This window comes from Cryptomeria japonica, chromosome 1 (genome assembly GCF_030272615.1).
Source record: "Cryptomeria japonica chromosome 1, Sugi_1.0, whole genome shotgun sequence".
Lineage (NCBI taxonomy): Eukaryota > Viridiplantae > Streptophyta > Pinopsida > Cupressales > Cupressaceae > Cryptomeria > Cryptomeria japonica.
The window spans coordinates 50,519,636-50,541,261 of NC_081405.1; the positions used below are offsets into that span (position 1 = coordinate 50,519,636).

General features: G+C 38.0%; 1 protein-coding gene across 1 annotated transcript in view; it reads left to right on the forward strand.

Annotated features, from left to right (window-relative positions):
• The window catches only part of LOC131060257 (fe-S cluster assembly factor HCF101, chloroplastic), a 329,698-nt gene extending 312,969 nt beyond the window's left edge, over positions 1-16,729 (forward strand). Inside the window, exon 15 of the mRNA XM_057993432.2 lies at positions 16,177-16,729. Within this exon, the coding sequence (XP_057849415.1) occupies positions 16,177-16,365 (189 nt within the window). The 3' untranslated portion in view covers positions 16,366-16,729. The remainder of the gene's footprint in view (positions 1-16,176) is intronic.
• Positions 16,730-21,626: the final 4,897 nt, after the last annotated feature.

Below are 21,626 nucleotides of genomic sequence, written 5' to 3' on the forward strand. Positions count from 1 at the left end.
CTTAGTAAATGGAGAGGTGCAAGCGCTATATATGGAGGGTGAAAACTATTGTTTTCACATCATTATTTTTTATCCCTCTACATGCGAATTAAGGAGAAGGAAGGAAGTGCGAAGTGTGTTTGAAGAAGTGCGAATTTCCATTTAATCCAAGGGTGGCGTTAGTAATCAAAGGTGGTGCAATACTTCATTTGAGTGAATTTGCCAAGAGTCGAAGACCACATCAAAGGTGAACTTGAAGATCACGTCAAGGACAAAGGTGGCGAAGTTGATTTCTTGAGGAGATAACGTTGAAGACCATTTATACCTCAATTTTGCCTAGGCGAATTTTGTCTTTTGCATTCTAGAGTTAGCTCTCTATTGAGGTATGGCGATTTGATTTTTATTGTTTTATTTGTTGATCGTCATATTTTAAATTTTGAAGTTTTGAATTTTGAATCTCTTAGCTCAATCATCGTTGTTGTTTTTAGGAAATGATAACTCTAGTGACTTATCATGATGCTTCCTAAAAAATTCTCTCTCTAATCTATGTTATTTATTGCAAAATCTAGCTTCTCATTATGAAATGTTGTGTAGGTATGGCGACCCCGAAGGCGGGAGCATCCACCAGTCGCTCAGCTCTCATGAAAGAAGATCAGAAGACCGAAGAAGTGGAGACCAAGATCGTGTCGAAGTGGAGCAACATTGGAGATACAAACTTGGGGAACTTTAGCACGAAGAAGTTTCGAGAGGTCCCCTACATTGGCAAGCCATCACCTGTCGCCCGGAGGATAATAGAAAGTGGCATCATCAAGGCGGCCGGTTTTTCTCCAGCTATTCAATGCCACGAGTTGATGATCGAGTGTGCCCGTCACTACAATCCACAGTCCAGGACAATTGTGTCCAATGAGGGAAACACTTTGGCGTACCTTTCAGAGGAAGCTATAAGTGAAGCTTTCCATCTTCCAGAGCACAGGGACATGATATATAAGAGCATTGAAGGAGCCAGATCAGTGTACGATGATGATCCAGATGCTTGCCTAAGCATAATCAACAAGAACTGGCTACTCAAGAGTCGTCCCCGTCTAAGCAAGGTACCGAACACACCGCACCGGATTGATTTCCAGGAGGAATACAGAGATTTGATTACTATGCTCAACCGAGTTACAGGAGCACCTCATGCCTTCTATTTTGAGAAGTGGATGTTTTACTTCATCCAGGTGATTGTTCAAGGAAAGGGCACGATACATTGGGCTAGGATAATTAGCCATTGCTTAGACGTACAGTTGAGGAGACTCAGGGCTACTAAGTCCTTCCACATGAGTTCATACGTCATCTATGCTTTGATCAGGAGTGTTGAGTATGCAGGACTACCTCACAGAGGAGTGATTGGAAGAGGACCCGGCGAGGTCAGAGCTTGTGAATCCTATACCTACTTGCATCATCCGCCAAGGAAAAACTACAAGTTAGTTAATGATACTTTCACGATGAACATCACAAGGACGTTGCAAGGTGGGATTCACAACAGATTATCTCAGGATGCCCAGGAATTCATCAAGAGGTACGGTGCTTGGTTCATTCAGTTTCCCAAATTCACTTACATTAGAGTGCATGGATGCCCTTTACCTCCATACATGTTGCCGAGGTATCCGACAGACAGAATTGTGTTACTTGAGGTAACAAGGCAGTTGGCAGCATATGTGAAGGCATTCAGACACAGACATCAGAATGGAGTTCAGGTACCTATTATTTTGGGTAATTCAGTTGAGGTATGTCCTAATGTCTTAGCCATGGATGACGCAGAGAAGGAGTTAGCCTTGTATTCTTTTTCATCTTTTGCTTGGAGAAATAGCTTTGATCCACATGGACATTTAGAGGAGACGGTCGGTAGAAGATTTAGACATGAGCATCAAATTGAGGATTTTATGATGAACCTCCTGGATGATCTTGAAGTGAAACGAAAGATACATTCTAGATTGCCTTTGGATTTCATCAGGAAATGCAGGATTTACAGAGTGGCCGACCAAGCTCAGGACAATGGCAGGCATATCCAGTCTTCCTATGATAGAGAAAGCAAAACAATAAGGTTGGATTGGAATGAGCCCGAGGTCGTGGATTTAGATGCTTTGATGGCACCAGTCTTGTCTTGTACTCGCAGATGGGTAGACGTTCAGCATCAGAAGTTGAGAGAACAAGGCATAGCTATGTCTTTTACTTTGGAAGAGAAACCAGCCGAAGGTGGAGCAAGTGTGAGTGAAGGCAATCCTAATCCTAGGAATTCAGGTGAAGGTAGCCTTCGATGTGCCAGTGAGGGCAATCTCCATCCGAGAGGTTCGAAGAGAAAGGAAAGATCAGAAAAGAAAGAGTCTTCCAAGAAAAAGCAAGGGGCCAACAAAGATCAGGCACCAGGTACTTCTTCTAGATCAGAGAATAGAACAATTCGAGTGGGAGAGTCCATGGAGTCTATGGTCAGAATGACAGGCAGGAGGAAGGACAGGCACATCATGTTTCATCAGATGGATCTCTCCAAGACTATGATTTAGATGAAGATAATGAAATGACATCTCCTCCCAGACAAGAAGAAATAGTGCATAAAGAGATTCAAGTTCAAGAGACAAGATCGAATATCCCAGATTGGTTGAAGGAAAGATTGACTAAGGTGATCGTAGTAGAAGACGAGGACAATGCAATTGATTTAGAGAGCCTTGTTGGACGCTCACATGAAGTAACAGAAAAGAAGAAGGCTACCAAGATGTCCAAGATGATTCGAGATGAGACTGGATCCAGAAAACTGCAGATAGCTACACCGGCAGCAGACAAATATGAGGGTGAGATCCTAGCAGAGGAATATGATATACAGACTTTTGAGTTAGGACCATCCACAGCAGAGCAGACTTTAGATGATGCCACCGACACATTTGAGGCATTGAAGGACAAGCTTAGAGAAGAAGTGGAAAAGAATAGAAAGCTTGAGAGAGAGAGAGGTGCATGGAGGACATATTTCAGTCACATCAATGAACCTTTGGGACGTCAGGATCCAGTTAGATCACCAGTGCAGGCATTGCCCCTTCAATCGATCAATGAAGCAGAAAGATTCAGGAACCTGGTCCAGCGTACATGTAGTTGGATGGATAGATCTCATACAGTGGCCATAGAGTTTGTTGCAAGGATGATGAAGATCATTCATCAAGCTATCCAAGTTCTTGAGATAATCCACAAATTGATGACAACAGTAGCTGCATTTGCCCATACCAAGGACGTTGTCATTCCTGTCTTGAAAGTAATAAGACATACATCCAGAAGAATTTTAGCGCAGGAGAGGATCTTGGAAGGTGATTCTCACAGTTTATTTCAATGGTCAACCTTACTCCATATAAAGAGTGTTCTCTTCGAGGACATCAGTGTTAGATGTGGTCAAGTTGAGGAGGTGATCAATCCGATCCAGGACAGAGTATTTGAGGTACTTCGTACCATTCTTGGCAGAAGGATCGAGGTCGAGACAGATGTGGATATGCAAGAATTTGAGGATAGAATCAAGATCATCTTTCGCAAGGACGCAGATGTTACAGATGAACAGTATGATCAGATGTATGCCACCATGCTCCTGATTGATAGAACGAAGGAACTTGAACCTACTTGGGACGTAGCTCTTCTAGATGCATTCGATCAGATCATCCACTTGGAAGAGAGTATCAAGAATCTTCCCGAGATTCCAATCACAGAAATCGAAGGAATCGTGACAAAATTCATTGCATATGCTAAGAAAGAGAATTGGAAAGGGAATAAGATTCTAGATGAAAGGTTGTTACAGATGACATGACATCTTATTTCTCATTGGTTGATACCTCCTAGGTTTTTGTGCCAAATTTAATATTTGGCTATGTATTTAATATTGTTCAGTAAAAAGGAGGTCATTTGTAACAAACCCTAATTAGGGTTTAGGTGTCATGATCTTGTCCGTTGATTTACTTTCAATCTGGACCTTTCATTGTAACTGGGGATGCTATTTATACCCCCATTTTTCATTTCAATAAATATAGTGTAATAGAGAGTCAATAGAGTAAGAGTCAATAGTTGATGTAAGAGAGATTAGAGTTAGAAGCAATTTTATTTTGTAGCAAGATTGAGTTTTGAAGAGAGAAATTCAAGCAATTGTTGTACATGATGACTTAGAAATCAATAAAATATTGAAGTTATGGTGTTTTGTTGCAAATTTCTTGAGTTATCTTCATGGTTGTTTGATACACTTGAATCGTGCTCAATCGAAGTAGTTTGTTAATTTGAAAGACTAAGTGTGAGATTTGATATTTGGTAGGATTCGTAATCCAAACCACTAGCTTCTTGCTGATTGTAGGAACGCCTTGTGTGGTCGACTGGAGAACACTTTGAGTCCTTAATCTTCAATTATCATTGTGTCTTGGATATGTACCTTCGTCGTAGTGTCCTTGATCTTTGATGCATTGAATACCATTATATTACCTTAGAAGATCGCACTAATTTCAATTGAGTTGTTATCTTATGGCAAAATTGAAGTTGGTTGAGTCTTGCCAAATCTCGTCCATACTAAGTCATTCATAGGGTTAGGCTAGATTAGACCTCTTTAAACCCTATCTTTTTGCTATTTTTTTTTGAAAGTTCCTTTTAGTTTAGTAAAATCTTCAAGCTTTAGAATGCGTAAGACCCCTTGGAGGAAACAGCAAATCACATCATACCACTAAAAAAGCTTGTCCACACGTAGAGACCCTACTAAAAGAACCTTGGAGTCTACCTAACTGATCCTTTTTTGCAGATCTTCAGCAGTTAGAGACTATTTTCTCAAGAGAGGATAAGATGCCTATTGGTATTTTATTCTGTGTATGATTGTGTATAAAATACACGTCAACAGGTACCCATGTTTCCTCCTGTGATAGATGTGAGCTCTCAATCTACCCCTTCAGTTTCAGAATCTCCGCAGAACATCCTTCCACTTTCAGCAGCAGAACCATCTCAAGGCCATCCTCAGGAAAATTTGTTGAATATCTTTTCGGAAGATCCTTCATATGTACCTGTGTCTGATATTGATACTTCTATGACCTGTTTTGATGAGTTCATGACATCTTCATCACATCCTGTCGTCACTCAGCAAACTATGGTGGCTATCCAGACGGACACTTCTCCCAAGGTCACCACTATTATTCAAACAAAAACTGCTTCTCCCTCTATCCCAGAATCAGAGTTAATGGCTTTACCTCCATGGCTCAGTTCCTTCACTGCAAAGAGGAAGAAGCAGGTGATCTCACCTGATCCCTTCGACTACCAACAGTTGAAACAATCAAAACCTAAAGCTGTTAAGAGGGCAAATACAGTTTCAAGGGTGATCGTTGATGAAAACCGGATGAGAGTGGCAGAGATTGCTGAACCAATATCAGATAAACCAATTGAAGAAATGCAAGCAGCTGATTATCGGATCACCAAAGTTCAACTGGGTAAGCAGACTCATGAGGTTGTCAAGCATGATGCTCAACAAACAGTGGCTACATTGGTACAACGGTATGATGAGGTGTTGACCAAGAAAGATCAACTGGAAGTAGAGAATCAAAGACTCATGGCAGCCATCCAAAGTATTACTCAACCTTCAAGTGGAGAAGGCCAAGTACCTATTTCTTCCAGGGTCAGCGAACCAATCCAAGGTATCGAGAGAGCTGCCCAAAAGGTTCAAGCCTTAGACACCTGGGTTGATCAACTGCATGACTTATGTTCACAAGTCATAAGACAGGTATTTGAAACGATGGTTAAATTGGAGATCATTGAAGATAAGTTGAATCAAATCTTGGGTGCTTTCAAACTAAATTTGGAGAAGGTTGAGGGAAATTTAGTTTCTTGGCGAAAGATGCCTCAACATCAGTTGGGCGTTCTTCAGGTGCATGACGTAATTCCTTCCAGAGTGACGTACATTGAATATGAGGAACTTCTGGAGAACAAATCTCTTGTTCTCAAATCACTCATTGAAGAAATTGATAAAACCTTAAAGTTGCGTGAAGCGGTCTTTCAAGATGTAACCTCCCATTGTAAAAAGGCATCCTGCGACATTTTAAATCAGAATGATGAGCTGCTGCCCAAGGAAGAAGTTCTTGCAGACCTGCAACTCAATATTCATGATGAATGGAGAAGTGAGCAATTCTCAGTCGCTTCCATTCAAATATTGATTAAGTATCAAACTGAGTTGCAAGAAATCCGGTCAGCATTGGAAAAAGGCAATTCCATGCTATGCCAATGCCATGATGTCATCGTAAAAACTAGGGTGGTGGCTATGAACACTCATGAACCAGATCCTGATGAATTGCAGAAAGTTATTGAGAAGTTCGAATTGTTCGTATCTTCAAGAGTTGCAACTTAAGTGTTTTTAACACTTGTAAAATTTTAAAATTGTAATTTCAAAATTGTAGTTTCCCTTTCGGCAAGTTGTCATCACTTGCATTTTTGTAATTACTGGTAAGGCAACTACAAGTTGTGTCCGATTAGGACTGTAGTTGGAATAAGTCTTAGTTAGTTAGTGAAGTCATAATTAGTTGTTGAATAGGTCTTGGTGGTTGAGGGAATTTCTCAAGTTAGTTAGGATCCTCCCACCTTTTTCTCAAGGCTCCTCTCCTATAAATAGAAGAGAGGGTCCTTTGTAATCTTTATCTTTTGGGAAAGCAAGCAAAAACTCTGCCAAATTTACAGCAAGAAGTCTTTGAGCTTATGTATGTGAATTGAAGGTTTTGAAGAATAATAAAGAAGGATTACTCAAGTTTTGAGTCTTTTGAGCTACAAGTTTGAGTTTTATTCTTTTTATTTATTCTATGCAAAGTGTTTCTAAAGGAGCTTAGTCCAATCTGATTTGAAGTCTTTGAGCTGCAAGTAGAGAAGATTAATTAAAATAGGAAATCTCTAGAAGGAGCAGCAAGTCTTTGAGCTTGCGTCTGTTCTTGAGGAAAAATTATTGTTTGATAAGAAATAGCAGCAAGTCTTTGAGCTTGCATTAGTTCTTATCTTTGTGTTAAAAGAATAAATTATTCCAGTCTTTGAGCTATCGTCTTTTATTCATTGTAAAATTTAGTATAGCAAAGGGTAGATAGGACTTCCAATAGTCAAGTCTTTGAGCTTGGTATTGCTATCCCGTCCCGAAGGAAGTGACGGAAATCTTTGCACTTTCAGGAAACTTCATTTCCTTTCTCTTATTTCACTTAAAAGTGGTTACTTCTGTTATTCAATGGCTATCCTTTTCTGTGAAGAGAAAAGGATATTGTCTTTCTTGAAAAAAGAAGAAAGATTGCTGTCCCATCCCATTTTATTTTCAAAGTTGTAGTTAGATAGGGGGAGCCTTCCCTTAATTAGGAGAGTTTTTACTCGTGTGCTGTGGTTGAAACCACAATTTTGTATATTTTCCCAAGTGTACAAAATTTTCAACCAACAGTAAGATAGGCCTCAAATCTACACCCATCCAGATATTGCTCCAAAGAGACTAATGCAGCCCACAAGTCGTGCTCACTATTCGTGTTCTCAACCTTCTCCAAACTGCCAGCCTCCATTGTATTTTCATTTCTAGGGCAATCTACAACAACAAAAGAAAGGACATCACACCTGTTGAAATCCATAGTGCTAGTGTCATGTCCCTCCCATGATCTATATATATATATATATATATATAACCTAAATGAAATAATTATTATTAATTAATATAATATGTATTAATGAGAGATTAATTACAATTATTAAACACTTATTTATTTAATATTTAATATTATTATTTAATTAATATTCATTAATGATAATATTCTGAAATTATTCAAATAAAGAATAAATCAATATTATGATAGACATATTGTACACAACAACTAGAAGTTAAAATAGTTAGTTTTGCATCAATAAAGACTGGCATTAGGATCGTTATAAAGATCTTATCAAAGAAAATTGTCTTAAAACTATTGGATTCTCCCTCAAGCGATCACATTGTCAACTTTTGACATGGGATGAAGATAACAATAGAGCCAGGTTCGAGCAGATTCCATAAGTCGATGGCCATGGTATACCACACTACCTTTATCAAACAGAGGGAAGATGCGATCCTATCAATACACCAAATGATAATTGATAATAGATAATAGAAGGATGATAGCATATGGATATTGATCAATCAAGGCCTACGATTGAATAATGAATGTCGGCAGACGATCCTATAGACAGCGATCAACATACAATTAAGTGTGTTTTCCTTGGAGAAATACGACTATGATAAGGAGGATTGACTTACATGAGTAACTAATTTTAAGTGGTCAAAGAGAACTAAGGCAGCGATTATACAAGTTATATCATAAACTAATCATTGAAGAGCAATTAAGCCATTAATATAAGACGTGTCTCCTTAAGGGAAGACTACTTCAAAAGGACATGACCATTGGGAGTTGAGAATATAAAAGGAAGCTGAACACATATGCTTATGGGGGGATGGACTAGAAAAATAGACCATTGATGAGTTTGGAACAGGACTGTTATGGAGTTACAGCAGTAATATCTATGTTCTCGGTGGAATACATGGGATGTTCTTAATATGTATGCTTAATTACATGAAGCGTGATAACGTTCTTATGCAGAATTTAATATTAATATAATCATAAATAATAACATAATAATTATTATAATACTTTATAGAAACTGTTCTACAGTAAAAATATATTATAAGAATAACTGAAAATAAATAATATATATATATATATATAGAAATAATAAATTGAATGAGCGATTTATGGATTGAACTATGGAATGACCCTTATTTGGGTCATGTCAAGATGGATTGTTCCCTAATCAACCTAGTTTAAGTCATAAATATATAAAAATAGATTAACTATGGTTAAATAGGGTCTAAACCCAGTAGGGAACATTACAGCTAGAGGTAGGTACACATCCTCGCACACTACCACTACGGAAGGAAGAAGGAACCTGTTGATTGCGAAAGTTTACACTTTCGGCCAACGCAGAATAAAATACTGAATGTATCCTATCCTCTCTTGAATAAGGAAATCGTTAATGCTATTTGGATTGACCATAGGAGATAACCTCAAGGTTCCAATTGTCAGTTCTTGACTTGCTTAGAATAACTCAGTGTCAATGTGATTTGCTGGTAAACATGAGGGGACTTATGCATCGGACAAGCTGGTCTACATCTGGTATGGCATTTTGGTGATGCTTTACTTCTCAAACGGGGTGAAATAAAGAGCAAAGGATAGGGTTTAGAGATCCTAGGGACAATGATAGTAATGGTTGGTGTTGTAGGTAGACATATTTTGAATAAAACTAATTCTTGCTCAACCAAAAACAAACTCACAACTCCATAGAAATAGTGCAAGCTCCAAGGGGAAGTAAAACATTTTCAGACCATGAACATTCATTTGGATACCCAATTTTGGCGCAGTCCAAAACAAACATTCACAGTTCAACTAAGAGCAACAATAGGCTTAAACTAACCATGCACAGAGACCTACATTCAGCAAGCCTCCAATGGTATGAACATGAAATCAAATCAAATACCCTCACACATCACCATTAAGATCACTAAACTTTACTAACTTGATGAAAAGAAGCCATGCAAACAGGTTAGGGCAAATGGCAAAACACCATGCTTCAATGCTTTATTCATTTGTTCTAACTGCTATTACAACAATTTCTGTTCGACAATTCCTACCCTATTCCACTTCTAACTACTACTACTAAAATTCTAAAACTCTAACCCTTTACAATGAGAGAGGCATTGGCCTTGTAGATTTTACATTTTGAATCAATGGCCAGGATTACATCCATCCAATGGCTCTAATCTGCCTTCTAGAAATCCTAGGAACCTTTTGGTTAATGATCTCAACAACCATCAACCACCTTTTCAGCTACTTTCAATTGTTTTCAATTAATCCTACTACAAGACAAAAGTTCACAGGGCTCAAGGCACAAAAAGATAAATTTGGCAGCTAGGAAATAACTAACTTGTGGCCCATTTTTGAATTGCATTAAATAGGGCCAAAAGTAGTCATTTTACAATAAAACAATTGTTATTACAATAAATCCAAATTCTGTCATTCCCAGCTATTCAATTTTTTGTTTCTGCACACCCTTGTAGCATTCTATGTCTGCCATTGTTTTCTAGAATTTTTGAAATAATACCAATTGGCCCTGCAGCACACTGCTCTGTGATCCTTCCTTCAATCTTATGCCCTGGCTTTCATCTTGTTGCAGTGTTGGTGGTGGTAGCAGCCTTCGCTCATCCAACCCCTCTTTGTCTTTGGCTTTGTTCATTGACATCTTTAGGGTGCTAACATGGAATTCTTCCTCTTTTATCACGGTTATCCTTCTGGCATATTTAGGCAATGCCATGGACCCTTGGCTTCTCCGTATGGTCACTTCCCCTATTGGTGCTCCAGATTGTAGTGTTGCAGAGCCTCCAATTGTCCTAGGTATCTCCCACATGGCCTTTGTTGAGTCCTCCATCCTGCATGGACACATAAGTTCAAGGATCAAGCAATGTTTCATTTAGTCATTCCTTCACTATTATCACATTCCTTCCTTTGTCATCACTCATTCTTTTTTCTCATCCCTGGAAGGAGCTCAAATTGATTAACCCTTGTCATGCCACATTTGTACACTACTTTGCAATCATGTCCAAGATAGTCTTTTAGCCTTAGGAAAGTGATCCGGAAGAGCCAAAGATTAAACTTGGCATAAGGAAGAGCATTAGGAATAAGCCAATTCAGACTCTCTGTAACATCACTGAACTTTGGCATAAAATGAGAAAGTTCGGCCTTTTCCTTGGCCTTGGAAGGATCATGGGACAAGGCTTATTGCACCTTTTATGAAAACACCAAAGTTTAAAGGAGGTTAATCAAGAACTCGACCTAAAGTTCGGCCTTGGAAACACTTTGGTAAAAGGGACCTACTCCTTACTATTGGCATTGAGTTGTCATTGATGTCAACCGGTATAGAAGGACTACCGGTATAGGAGATGTATGGGCAGCATTGTCATGGATGCATAAAGGATGAGATATCTTTGATATCACCTTATGTTGCAATGCATTGGTAAGGTAAGGGAGAGAATGCCATTTAGTAGAATGATCTTTGGAGTCACCGGTATACAAGTCGGTGTTTGACTTGTGTGAAGGAGATAGGTAGGTTACCGGTACAGTTTATCACTAGTAAGGAATGCATGTCAACTGGTAAGTGATGTGTTGACATGGAGAAGACAAATCAACCAAGTGAGTGGTTGTCAACCGGCAAGCTTATGACCGGTGTACAAGCTTGAGTTGTTGTTTGTGATAAAGAGGTAGAATGTTACCTAAATCACATCAGCACGGGAGGAGAAGGATGTACTGGTCACCGGTATGCTATGTGGATGCAGAACAATAGGACTCCCACTGGATAGAGATGTAGTCACCAAGTGACGAGTGAATGGGTTTGTCACTTTGACAAACCGGTTGAGATATGGTCCGGATTGATGAGGAAGAAGGAAAGGCATAACAGTAGCTACATAGAGAGAGAGTGCAACCGGTATACAGATGTCGTAGATGGAATCAGTTGAAGTTCGATGACATGGTGTCATCAATATGGCTACCGGTGAGCATGAGAACCGGTAAGGAAGCAAAGAGGCTAAGTGATGTGCTCCTACCTGATATGAATGTGCATGCTATGGATAGACATGTCTGGCGACCGATTAAGGGGTTCCACCGGTGGATCAGCAAAGTGCAGACATGAAGGTTAAACCGGTAAAGTGTGAGATACCGGCAGGGTTAGTGAACCGACAAAGAAGAAGGACCGGTTGAGCGTTTGGTCGGTGAACCTATTTGAACCAACATAGAGGTTCTAGCTTAAGGTGGATGTCGACAAAGGTGCCACGTGGAGTTAAGGTGGCGGACATGCATGCAGCGGTAGATGGAATGTGCACCGATGAGGTTGTTGCAGAGTTGGTCGACATTAATTGTAGACCCCGTAAATTATGAGATGTGTTGCAGAGGCATTGCAAAGGTGTGCAACTCGAGGAAGGTTGAACAAAGGAGATCAATGGGATGCATCAATCGATGCAGTGTGTCCAGGTGCAGGATGAGGTTGGTGATGAAATCTGCAGAACCATTTATGGTGATTGATCTTGTGTCTCGCCGACTGACTGTCCATGAATGCTAAACATGGCAAACGTGTATTGGAAGGCACGTTAATGGTGGTGATGTGCAGATAGTTGTCTTGGAGCTTAGATCGAATGAGATCTGATTGGATTCGATATGTCTCATGATTAGTGGAAGAAACCCTAAGGTGCCAAGTTTGAATGTTGCTTTTGGCAGGAATGTCTGAATACAAATATGCGGGCCAAAGACAATTTGGATGATGCCTCAGAGAGAGATGCTGCCAAGTGATGCACAAGGCTGAATAGAGAAGTAGATGAAGTGTGATATCTACAGAGGAGCATAGAGGTAGAGCAGTAGGGAGACAACCGGTAATAGGTTTTGGCAAAGGTTTAAGCGATAAGGTTAAAGCAACCGGCAAGCTGCAAAATAAGAGAGGGTTGCTGCATTTGAGAGAAGATCAGTCAAGTACTCAATGAGTACTAGAAGAGAGAGACTGAGTGTGAGAAGAGTCCAAGGTTGAAGAGTTCAACCAGCAACAGTGAGGTAACCGGTGGTGACAAAACCGGCAATGAAGAGTTGCGAGAGAGTGCAGAGTAGGCAAGCAAAGAACCGGCAGAAGATTGTACCGATGGAGAGCAGCAGAATAGTTGAGAGAAGAGGCAACTAGCAGAGAGAACCGACAGAGAAAGAACCGGCAGTGAATTGGACAAGAGATCCAGTAGAGAGATTTGAAGAAGTGTTACAAAATCCATTTGTAACAAGGCTATTAACTGGTAAATGAAAATGTTTTGTATTCACTGAGTTGGAGCTCGTTACAGGGGTTGTAGCTCCATGGGTTGGTGCCCTAAATCAAGGGTTGGTGCTCCTTGGGTTGGTGCCCTAAACAATGTAATCAGAGATTCATTGTGAGGCTGGATTGGAGCAGTAGTCTCCAGTAGCATTTCTCACCGAGGTTTTTCCCATCTTGGGTTTTCCTCGTATATGTTGGTTGAAAGATCCCTGATGGATCTCTTTTACCAATCTGCTGTAATTTTTATTTATTTAAATTGATTTTTCCTGCTTATTAATATTTTCTTTCAGAAATAGACAGAAGTTGCAGAAGGGTTGAATTCTTTTTGTATTTTGATGATTTTTCAACAAGTAAATAATGAAGTACAAGTACATGAACAAAGTACTGAAAATGAAGTTCATATACAGCCAAAACAAATTCGATTCAAGGCAGATTTCTGAATATAAAATCAAATATTTGACCAGATGAAGATTTCCAATAATTTCAGGAAGATTACAATCAGGAATAATTCCAACCTGGATGCTGAAAGAGTAACATAACTAGGAATGAAGTTGTGGCAAGATTCCAGCCCTCCAAGTGCTGCACGTGGGAAGGAAAGTGGCTGCCAGGTACAGCCGTATGGTTGCCAAGTACACCCAACTGGTTAGAAACCCCAAACCCCACGCTGAACTCTGTCAGAATTGCTGAACCTCCAGAAAGAATGCCGTACAATCTCCAAGATGCTAATAGCTGCAAACAAATCCAAACCACTGTATTGGGGGCTACGTCCCAAACAGGCAAGGCATTGGGGTTGGCGTCCCAGATGCTGAAAAGCTCTTCCAGAGCCAAATCTCAAATCCAAGATGTAAAATGTGTAAAAGATAATCATAGAATGAAGCTCCTATCCCCTTATAACCCCTCTCAATTGCAAATCGAACCCTAATTGTCTCCAAGTGGCGTGGTCTAGTGGAAATGTTATAATTTCTTATTTTAAAGTGGTCATGTTACTAGAAAATGACCTTTTTCCCCATAGACAGAAATCCGCTCACTGAATTGCCCTGAGACCAAAGAGAAAGATTTAAAGAATTTCAAGATCTTTCCAACGAGCTATCACACAATAGGATGCGCATCCAGATGAGACCAAAAATCCCCTTATTACTCCAAAATGGCTAACAACTTAGCCTTATTTAATTATTAAACGCTAACTTAGGAAATATTAAAAATATAACCCAAATAGCCACAAAATGCCCAACTGACATTACAAACCCTAAAATCATCCTGTCACCTGTCTGTGACTGAAGTCGGAAATCAAGGATTCACTGGTAGTCTCATCCCTAAAATCTAGGGATGTTCCTAAAATTTAGGAAACAAGCCCAATCTCTTTGAAACTGAAACCATCTAAAAGGTCATGAATAACCTCACGACTGGCAACTGTCACGACCTCCTAAAATTTAGGGATACCCCCTAAAATCTAGGAACTGCTCCAAACTGGCTCCAAACTGCCTGTAAAGCCAAAATCCAATCACTATATGCACTGAATGAGTCCCAATCAACCTCTGCTAGCCTACGAGACTCCAATGATAGGCCAACTCCTCCGTCTCCGATGTCCACTCTAGAAAGGGGACATGACATTGGTGTTATGTGATGTCCCTTTGTGTGTGAATGGATCTGTATTGGCACCCCTATTAATCGGTAAGTCTGCATTGTGTTAGATCCCATAATCGGTATACACACATAAGTTAAAGGAAAAAGATTGAAAACCATTGATTCACCCCCCTCTCAGTGGTTCATTGTGTCTAACACTTACTTCATTGCTAACACCAAATGTTTGGAAGGTCATGGCCGAATTTCGACCTAAACCTTGGCCTTGTAATGCCAAAAGTTCTACAAACACCGAACTTTGCTCAAGTTTTGGTGAACTTCGGCTTGAACTTCGGCCTTTGAAGGTATATTGGAAATAAAGCTTGCTATCTTTTTACTAGCAAACACCAAAATATGGGAGGATTAGATGAACTTTGGCCTTTTTCTTAGGCAATTTTAAGGGAATTGGGGAAAGAAATAATCTGACTTTCTACTTGCTAAAGCCGAACTTGAAGAGGTTTAGGATGAATTTCGGTGTTTTCTTAGGCATTTGGGAGCACTTTTAGGAATAAATTGTATTCTTCTATGATAGGATTGTCACAAGATCTAATTCACTTCATTTTCAACATTCCTCCCTAGGCCAAATCTAAATCTTTATCACATTCAGAGTCTTTCATTATTGGCTTGAACTTGAATTCTTGATTCCCTCTCCATGCCCTTATATTCCTTTGCATATTGCCAATTTTGGGGATTGATTCTTACCCCTACTCTTGGATTTGGGAGTTGTGCCATTGGGTTCCTCTACAAGAGTCATGGGAGATTGGGTGCTCCAGAGCTAATTCATTAAAACCCCTCCATCTACCAAACAACCATAGCAAGCCATTCCTCTCTGCAAACCTGTTTCATTTTATGGACCTTATGAGTTTCAACTCTCTCTTATACTAGCAAAGCAAAAAGGAAGGGTGTCCCTGTCGGAGACGGGAAGTGTGTGCACAGCTCAACAGAACCCATGTTTTGGCTCCTAGTAGCCCCAAGAACCCACAAAAACATCCTTCTAGAAGGCACAACCTTCAAAGAAGAAACACCTCTACTTCCCTTGGCACCAGAGAATGCCACATTTAGGGACACCTTCACAACATCTGCAGACCAAGCTGCATAGATGTTTTGACTGGCCCCAAAACAAAGGTCAGTCAATCATTCTTCCACCTCTTCTTCCGAAGATCCACACTATTTGTCCTCTTTATCCTGTTTCACATCACTTTGATCCTCCATGAAGCTAGGGCATGAAGGATTCCCACTTGCTTGCCTGTTGGGTGTTTTCCTACATGCCTGCTACTTGAGATAGTTTTGCATGTTGAAATTTGTATGTTTTAGTTGAAAATTTATGCAATTTTGCTGTAGACTAAAACAAATCTTGTGAATATTTAGCATTATATTGAAGGGATGTAAACATCTTCAATCTTCATGTATGTACTCTCTAACATGTTGCTCCTCAAGTGTCTTATTTTTGGCCTTTGAATTTGCTTTCTTGTGATGATTTACGAAACATCTGCCCCACAGTTCACTGTCCTTAGAAATTTACAACTCAAAATTTATATCTTCAGTACTCTAAATGCAGGTGATTGTATGTATGCGTGGGAGAGAAAAGCCACTACATGTTGTTTATCCACACTTATTTTTGACTTCGAAAATTTGTTTTTGACATCATAATTTGTCTGAATTTCCTTCCTACAGGTGGCACCTTATGATCAATTGCAAGGTATAGAAAGATTAGTGGATATTCCGAACCCTGCTCTACAGAAGAATGATGTTGCAAATGGTACTTCCACAAATCAAATTCAAGTCAAGCCTTCTACAGATAAGAGTAGAACTGCTGCAGGAGCTATTTTGGAACATGCCAGTGCACTCAAAGAAATGAAATAGGACATGATAATTTTGGTTGCTTCTTCAGTAGGTCCTCTCCTCTGTCTAGCATATGTATCATCGTGTAGTCAGTTTTATGAGGTTCTGATACAAAAAAAATGTATATGTTTCAAGAATCTTCTGTAAGGTTTCTTTTGTAATAGCTATGAGTAGAGTTCCTTGTGATAAATACTTACAGAATTATTTCTAATACTTGGTGCTTGGACAACTTGTTTCAACGAATGTACATAGCAATTTCAGATGAAATTTCATCAACATGTCCATAGAAATCTGATAGAATCAATAGCTCATGGCTGATTAGTACTAAATCAGAAATATCCTGATGTAAACTGCAAGTTCTTACACAAAAGGAAATGTTTTAAAATGCCTCTGCACTATTTACTTTGGAATTGAAAATGTTATCTAGAAACACATTGATTCGATCTCATGGAAACATTCCCTGCGGATTTGGTGATATATCTCATTGTGAAGGCAATGTATGTTGAAAGTTTCTTAAATAGTGCGTGCAAGATAGAAATTCTACTATGATCTTCATATTTCTGGGAAATCTGTACCACAAATCAATTGCCTTCCTATTCAAGACATCCATAAATTATATCTCGACTTTTTACCATCATTTCATAGAAATCCCTTTTTATTGAAGCACTACACTTTAGAGATAAACATTATTTTCTAACATTATATATTTTTCAGTTGAAGTTGTAAGTTATGCAAGCCTTAGCTCTTTTTCAGTTGAACTTAGAGACTGAACCTTAATTTTAAATAACAGTTGGTAAGATGCAGTGTGTTAATTATATGTGTTTCTTAATGGGCTATATGGATTGAAGTATCTATCTATTTTTTCCAAAAATATCAGTTTTGAAAGTAAAAACTGTTATCTGTATGATACGGTTCAAGTACAAATACTTAAAATGAGGGAAGAAATCTCCAACAAAATTCAACAAAAAGCGGAAGAAAATCAAAATTGAAAAATAAGACTGAAGACCAGCGCTATCGTACATATGCGTGAATTTAAATGGTAGTTTGTAAAATGCGTTATATTTACTTTAAAGATTACTTTCACAAATGGGGTATATTTACTTTAAAGATTACTTTGACAAATAGTTAAGTGATACCAATATATAAGAACACAGTGTAATAAATTTAATTAGTATATTTCTTTTTCCAAATAATATCATTCTATTGAAGAAATGTTATCTAGATTAGAAGGAATTTGAAAAGAAATCATGACAGGCCAATTCTATAGAATAGGATTATGAAAAAGCATACATAAGTAGAGTATTGATTTCAACACCTGTTAATAGGAAATGGTGAATGGGACCTGTAAGTTCTTTTCAATGTGTTGGATACTGTGTGTCGGCCATGCGACTATTTTTGCAATATTGATTTGGTTGGTTTAGTCTCAGATTTGATTCCTGTCTTGCAAATCCTTTACTTTCTCAGACACAGTTTTACTCCTATATGAATCATGTATAACGTTTGATATTTTTTAACAAGACCATCACCTTGGACGACCCTAATTTAAACTAAACATCCCTTTGCAGTCACAAAGCAACATTAATTTTATATATATATAAAGTACAAAATCTCAGAAGAGACAAGCAATAACAAATACATGAACTTGATGAGTATATGGAACACATGAAAGGGTTACGAAGAGTTATCTATGCAATTTGCTACCTCCTGGAATAACAGAAGAGTCACGGTGGGTGGTATCTCCTTTGAAATTAGTGAGGAACAGGTGAACCCAACGGATGATATCAGAATGGAAGGGGAGGATGTTAAAGAGATTGATGTCGGTGGTAGCTGTTCAGATGGTCAACCCACAGACAAGAAGCTGAAGGTGATGGAAGCTGAACTCATTAGTTTACTGATTCCTGTTGTTTTTGTTTTATGGAGTTTGGCTCCTATGATGAAGATTATGGTTAGTTACTATATGTCTTGTGCTAGTTATTGCTTCCCTGTTTGACTTTGGTTTATCCTTTTTAGTTGGGGTTTACTACTGTTTACGATCTGTTGTTGAACTAGATGGTTTTGTTGTTTTGCTTAGATTGTGTTGTAATTTTGTCTTTAAGGCAGTTGGGTTGTGGTTGTATAGGGACAACATCCTCATTTTGCTGCTCTTTAATATCAAAAAACAAATACATGAATTTAGCAAAAGGTGAAACAAACTTTAAAAAATAAAAATATATCAATCCATTTAATAGAAGACTTGTCACTACACACAGACAAAATGAGAAGAAACCACACAACTTAAACAAAGGACAATCAAATAATAAATGTATAATAGACTTGACTTCACCATAAACAAGAAAAAAATTCTAAACTCTTGAACCAAAGAAGGCACTAACAACCAACTTTTGATAAAGCAATAACCACCTTAAAAAACCTTGATGGATATTTAATATTTAGATCAAATTATTTTCAATCTATTTGATCATATTTTCTCAAGATGTTCAATTGATAAAATTATTCAACAAAAATAACAATAAACCAGAAATAAATTTAGAAGTAACATGTAGCATCTTTTGTATTACCAATGGCCGTGGCTAAATTGGCTCCAAAACGACACAAAATTTGTCAAAAATTAGAGATCATTGATCGTGATCAGCAGAATTAGCTGTGGCTTTGATTTTTTGAAAATTTTTGAAAAAGATAACCTCGTTTTGGAGCCTGTTTAGCCACATCCTATTATCAAGTCACTCAACTTCATTACATAACTTGATTTAAATTTGTCATCTATTTTAATTTTTAATCAATGTGTTGTACTCTTTAGAAATATATTTATTACAAATAAACTTTCACTAAAGTAAATTCTATTTCTCCATAAAATTCTCTACAATATTCAACCCTAAATTACTGAGTGATCTAACCTCATGTATAAGCAATATTAGAGGTTTAGTTTGTAAACTCCATTATATCAAATAGTTGGTAAAGTGGTTCCAAGGCTTTGGGTTCTTCCCATGTACGTCCAAGGTTCAACTCTTGCTCGTTAGGTTTACCTAGTGGATGAGTTGTTTGAGCTCGCTTAGTCATCCATTGAAGTATTCTCGTCTCAACTCGCCCACTCCATACCCCAAAACTCGACAAAAAGTAAGACCGAGGCAAGTTATGGTTGAGTTGGGTTGGGTTGCTGGGTTATCTCATAATATAAAAAAGAAAAAAAAAAAACTATTTGAAACCCAATAATTGTTCTTTATATTGCTAGAAATAATTTCATGAGCTTTTGTAAAATACTTAACAAAAATTTAGGCCTTTTAAATAAAACAAAAATAAGGGTCTCAAAAGGTTGTCTTAGCCAAACAAAATATCCCACAAATGTTAACCTTTTCAATTAGGACTCTTCTTTGAAACACTAGCAGTCAAATTGTAACTAAGTACTTGCTTTCAAGACTCATCACAATGCAACGCTTTAACAAACCACTTAATGACTAATTCTATCTAGGTTTTATAAACATATCTCAAGAAATAATATTTTTTTTATTGTCAAGTTACAAAGAATTTGATTGATTAAATAAGAAAAGGGAACCAAACATCAAGAAAAACAAAAAACAATGCATAGGAAGAGAGCACCTTGTGACAAGCCCATAATCTCCCAAAAAGAAGTAAAAGTGACCTTTCTATTTTGAATTTTTTTCCATTCATCATAACTATAACCTATCTCCACATGTTGGATAAAGGCAAAGAAAATACCAAGATACCTAATCATTTCATTTGGCCTCAAACACTTTCAACCTTTGCTCACTAACCAATTAGAAAACTTGTCAAACAAGTTTATGACTAGATTTATGCACCACAACTTTAGATCCTAAAGCAATGCAATATCCATCCTCCTATCAAGGTTGTTAAAGTTTGTCTTCTTCCATTTTAACAAAAAAAGTGGTGTTGTCAACAAATTGAAGCTCGATTACAAAGTCTATATATGGAAAGATCGATCCCCTAATAAAAGGACTTAAACAAAAATCTCTCAGTAAGTAGGAATTATAATTTTTGGTAAAATAACTTCTAAGGAATGCCTTAACAAAAAAAATGAAAGAAATATTTGATAAAGTAATAGACCTCTAATTTCTTGCTTAGTATTGAATTGCCTTATCTAGGAAAAAAATTGATGATACTATAATGGGTGGAAAATCAGGAATTAGGGTTTAAAATAACAAAACCACTAATAAGCCAAATTCGCCCATTACATTGAAAAAGGAGTGAAAAGTCCTTACCTCCATTACACTCTTTCATGTGGGCCAATCAAGTATGGCTTGAACTTTTTCATTATCCATCTTTAGTCCATCCTTGGACACCACAACGCTCAAGTAGATCAGTTCAGTCTACAAAAAGACACACTTATTGAGATTTATCTGCAACTTCTCCTCATGTAGCCTCCTCAATACTTGTCTCAAATGCTCTAGATGCTCTTCTTTAGACCTACTAAACACCAAAATGTCATCCAAATATACAATCACAAATTTACCGAGGAATGGTTTCAAAACCTCATCTATTAGTCTCATAAAAGTGTTGGGTGCATTAGACAAACCAAAAGGCATAAATAGCCATTCATACAAACCATCACCAGTCTTAAAGGTTGTCTTCCATTCATCAGCCGATTTGATTCTTATTTGGTGGTAGCCACTTTTCAACTCTATCTTATAAAAATACATAGAACTACTCAAACAATCCATTAAGTCTTTAATTCTAGGAATGGGAAACGTATATCTTATGGTAATTTTATTTATAGCCCTTGAATCAATGCGCATATGTCATTCCTCCCCTTTCTTTGGCACAAGTATTATGGGAACATCACAAGGACTTAGTCACTTAGGCATTCCCTTATCAAACCCTTCTTCAAAAGGTCCTCCACTTGCTTTCTTATCTCTTCATTTTCCATAGGTGTCAACCTATAGGCTACCTTGTTTGGAAGGCTATCTCCTGAATCAAATCCATATGGTGGCTAATGCTTCTCATAAGTGGCAACTCACTAGGTAAATCAAATGCAACAATATCTAGATGCTCATTCAAAATACCTTGCACTTCAAGAGGCAAATCATCAAGTTTCATGGTGGTAAACACATGCCTAGGTTTAAGAACCAAAGCAAATCGTACTTCTTCATTCTTCATTTCACGGATGAATTCCTTACCACTTACCAACATTACCTTACGGTCTTTACTACTGTGACTGTTCGCTTCTTGTTCCTTCATAGACATCAAATTATGTTTCACTCCATTTTTCTCAATTATATAGGTGTTCTCCCTTCCATCATGCACCACTT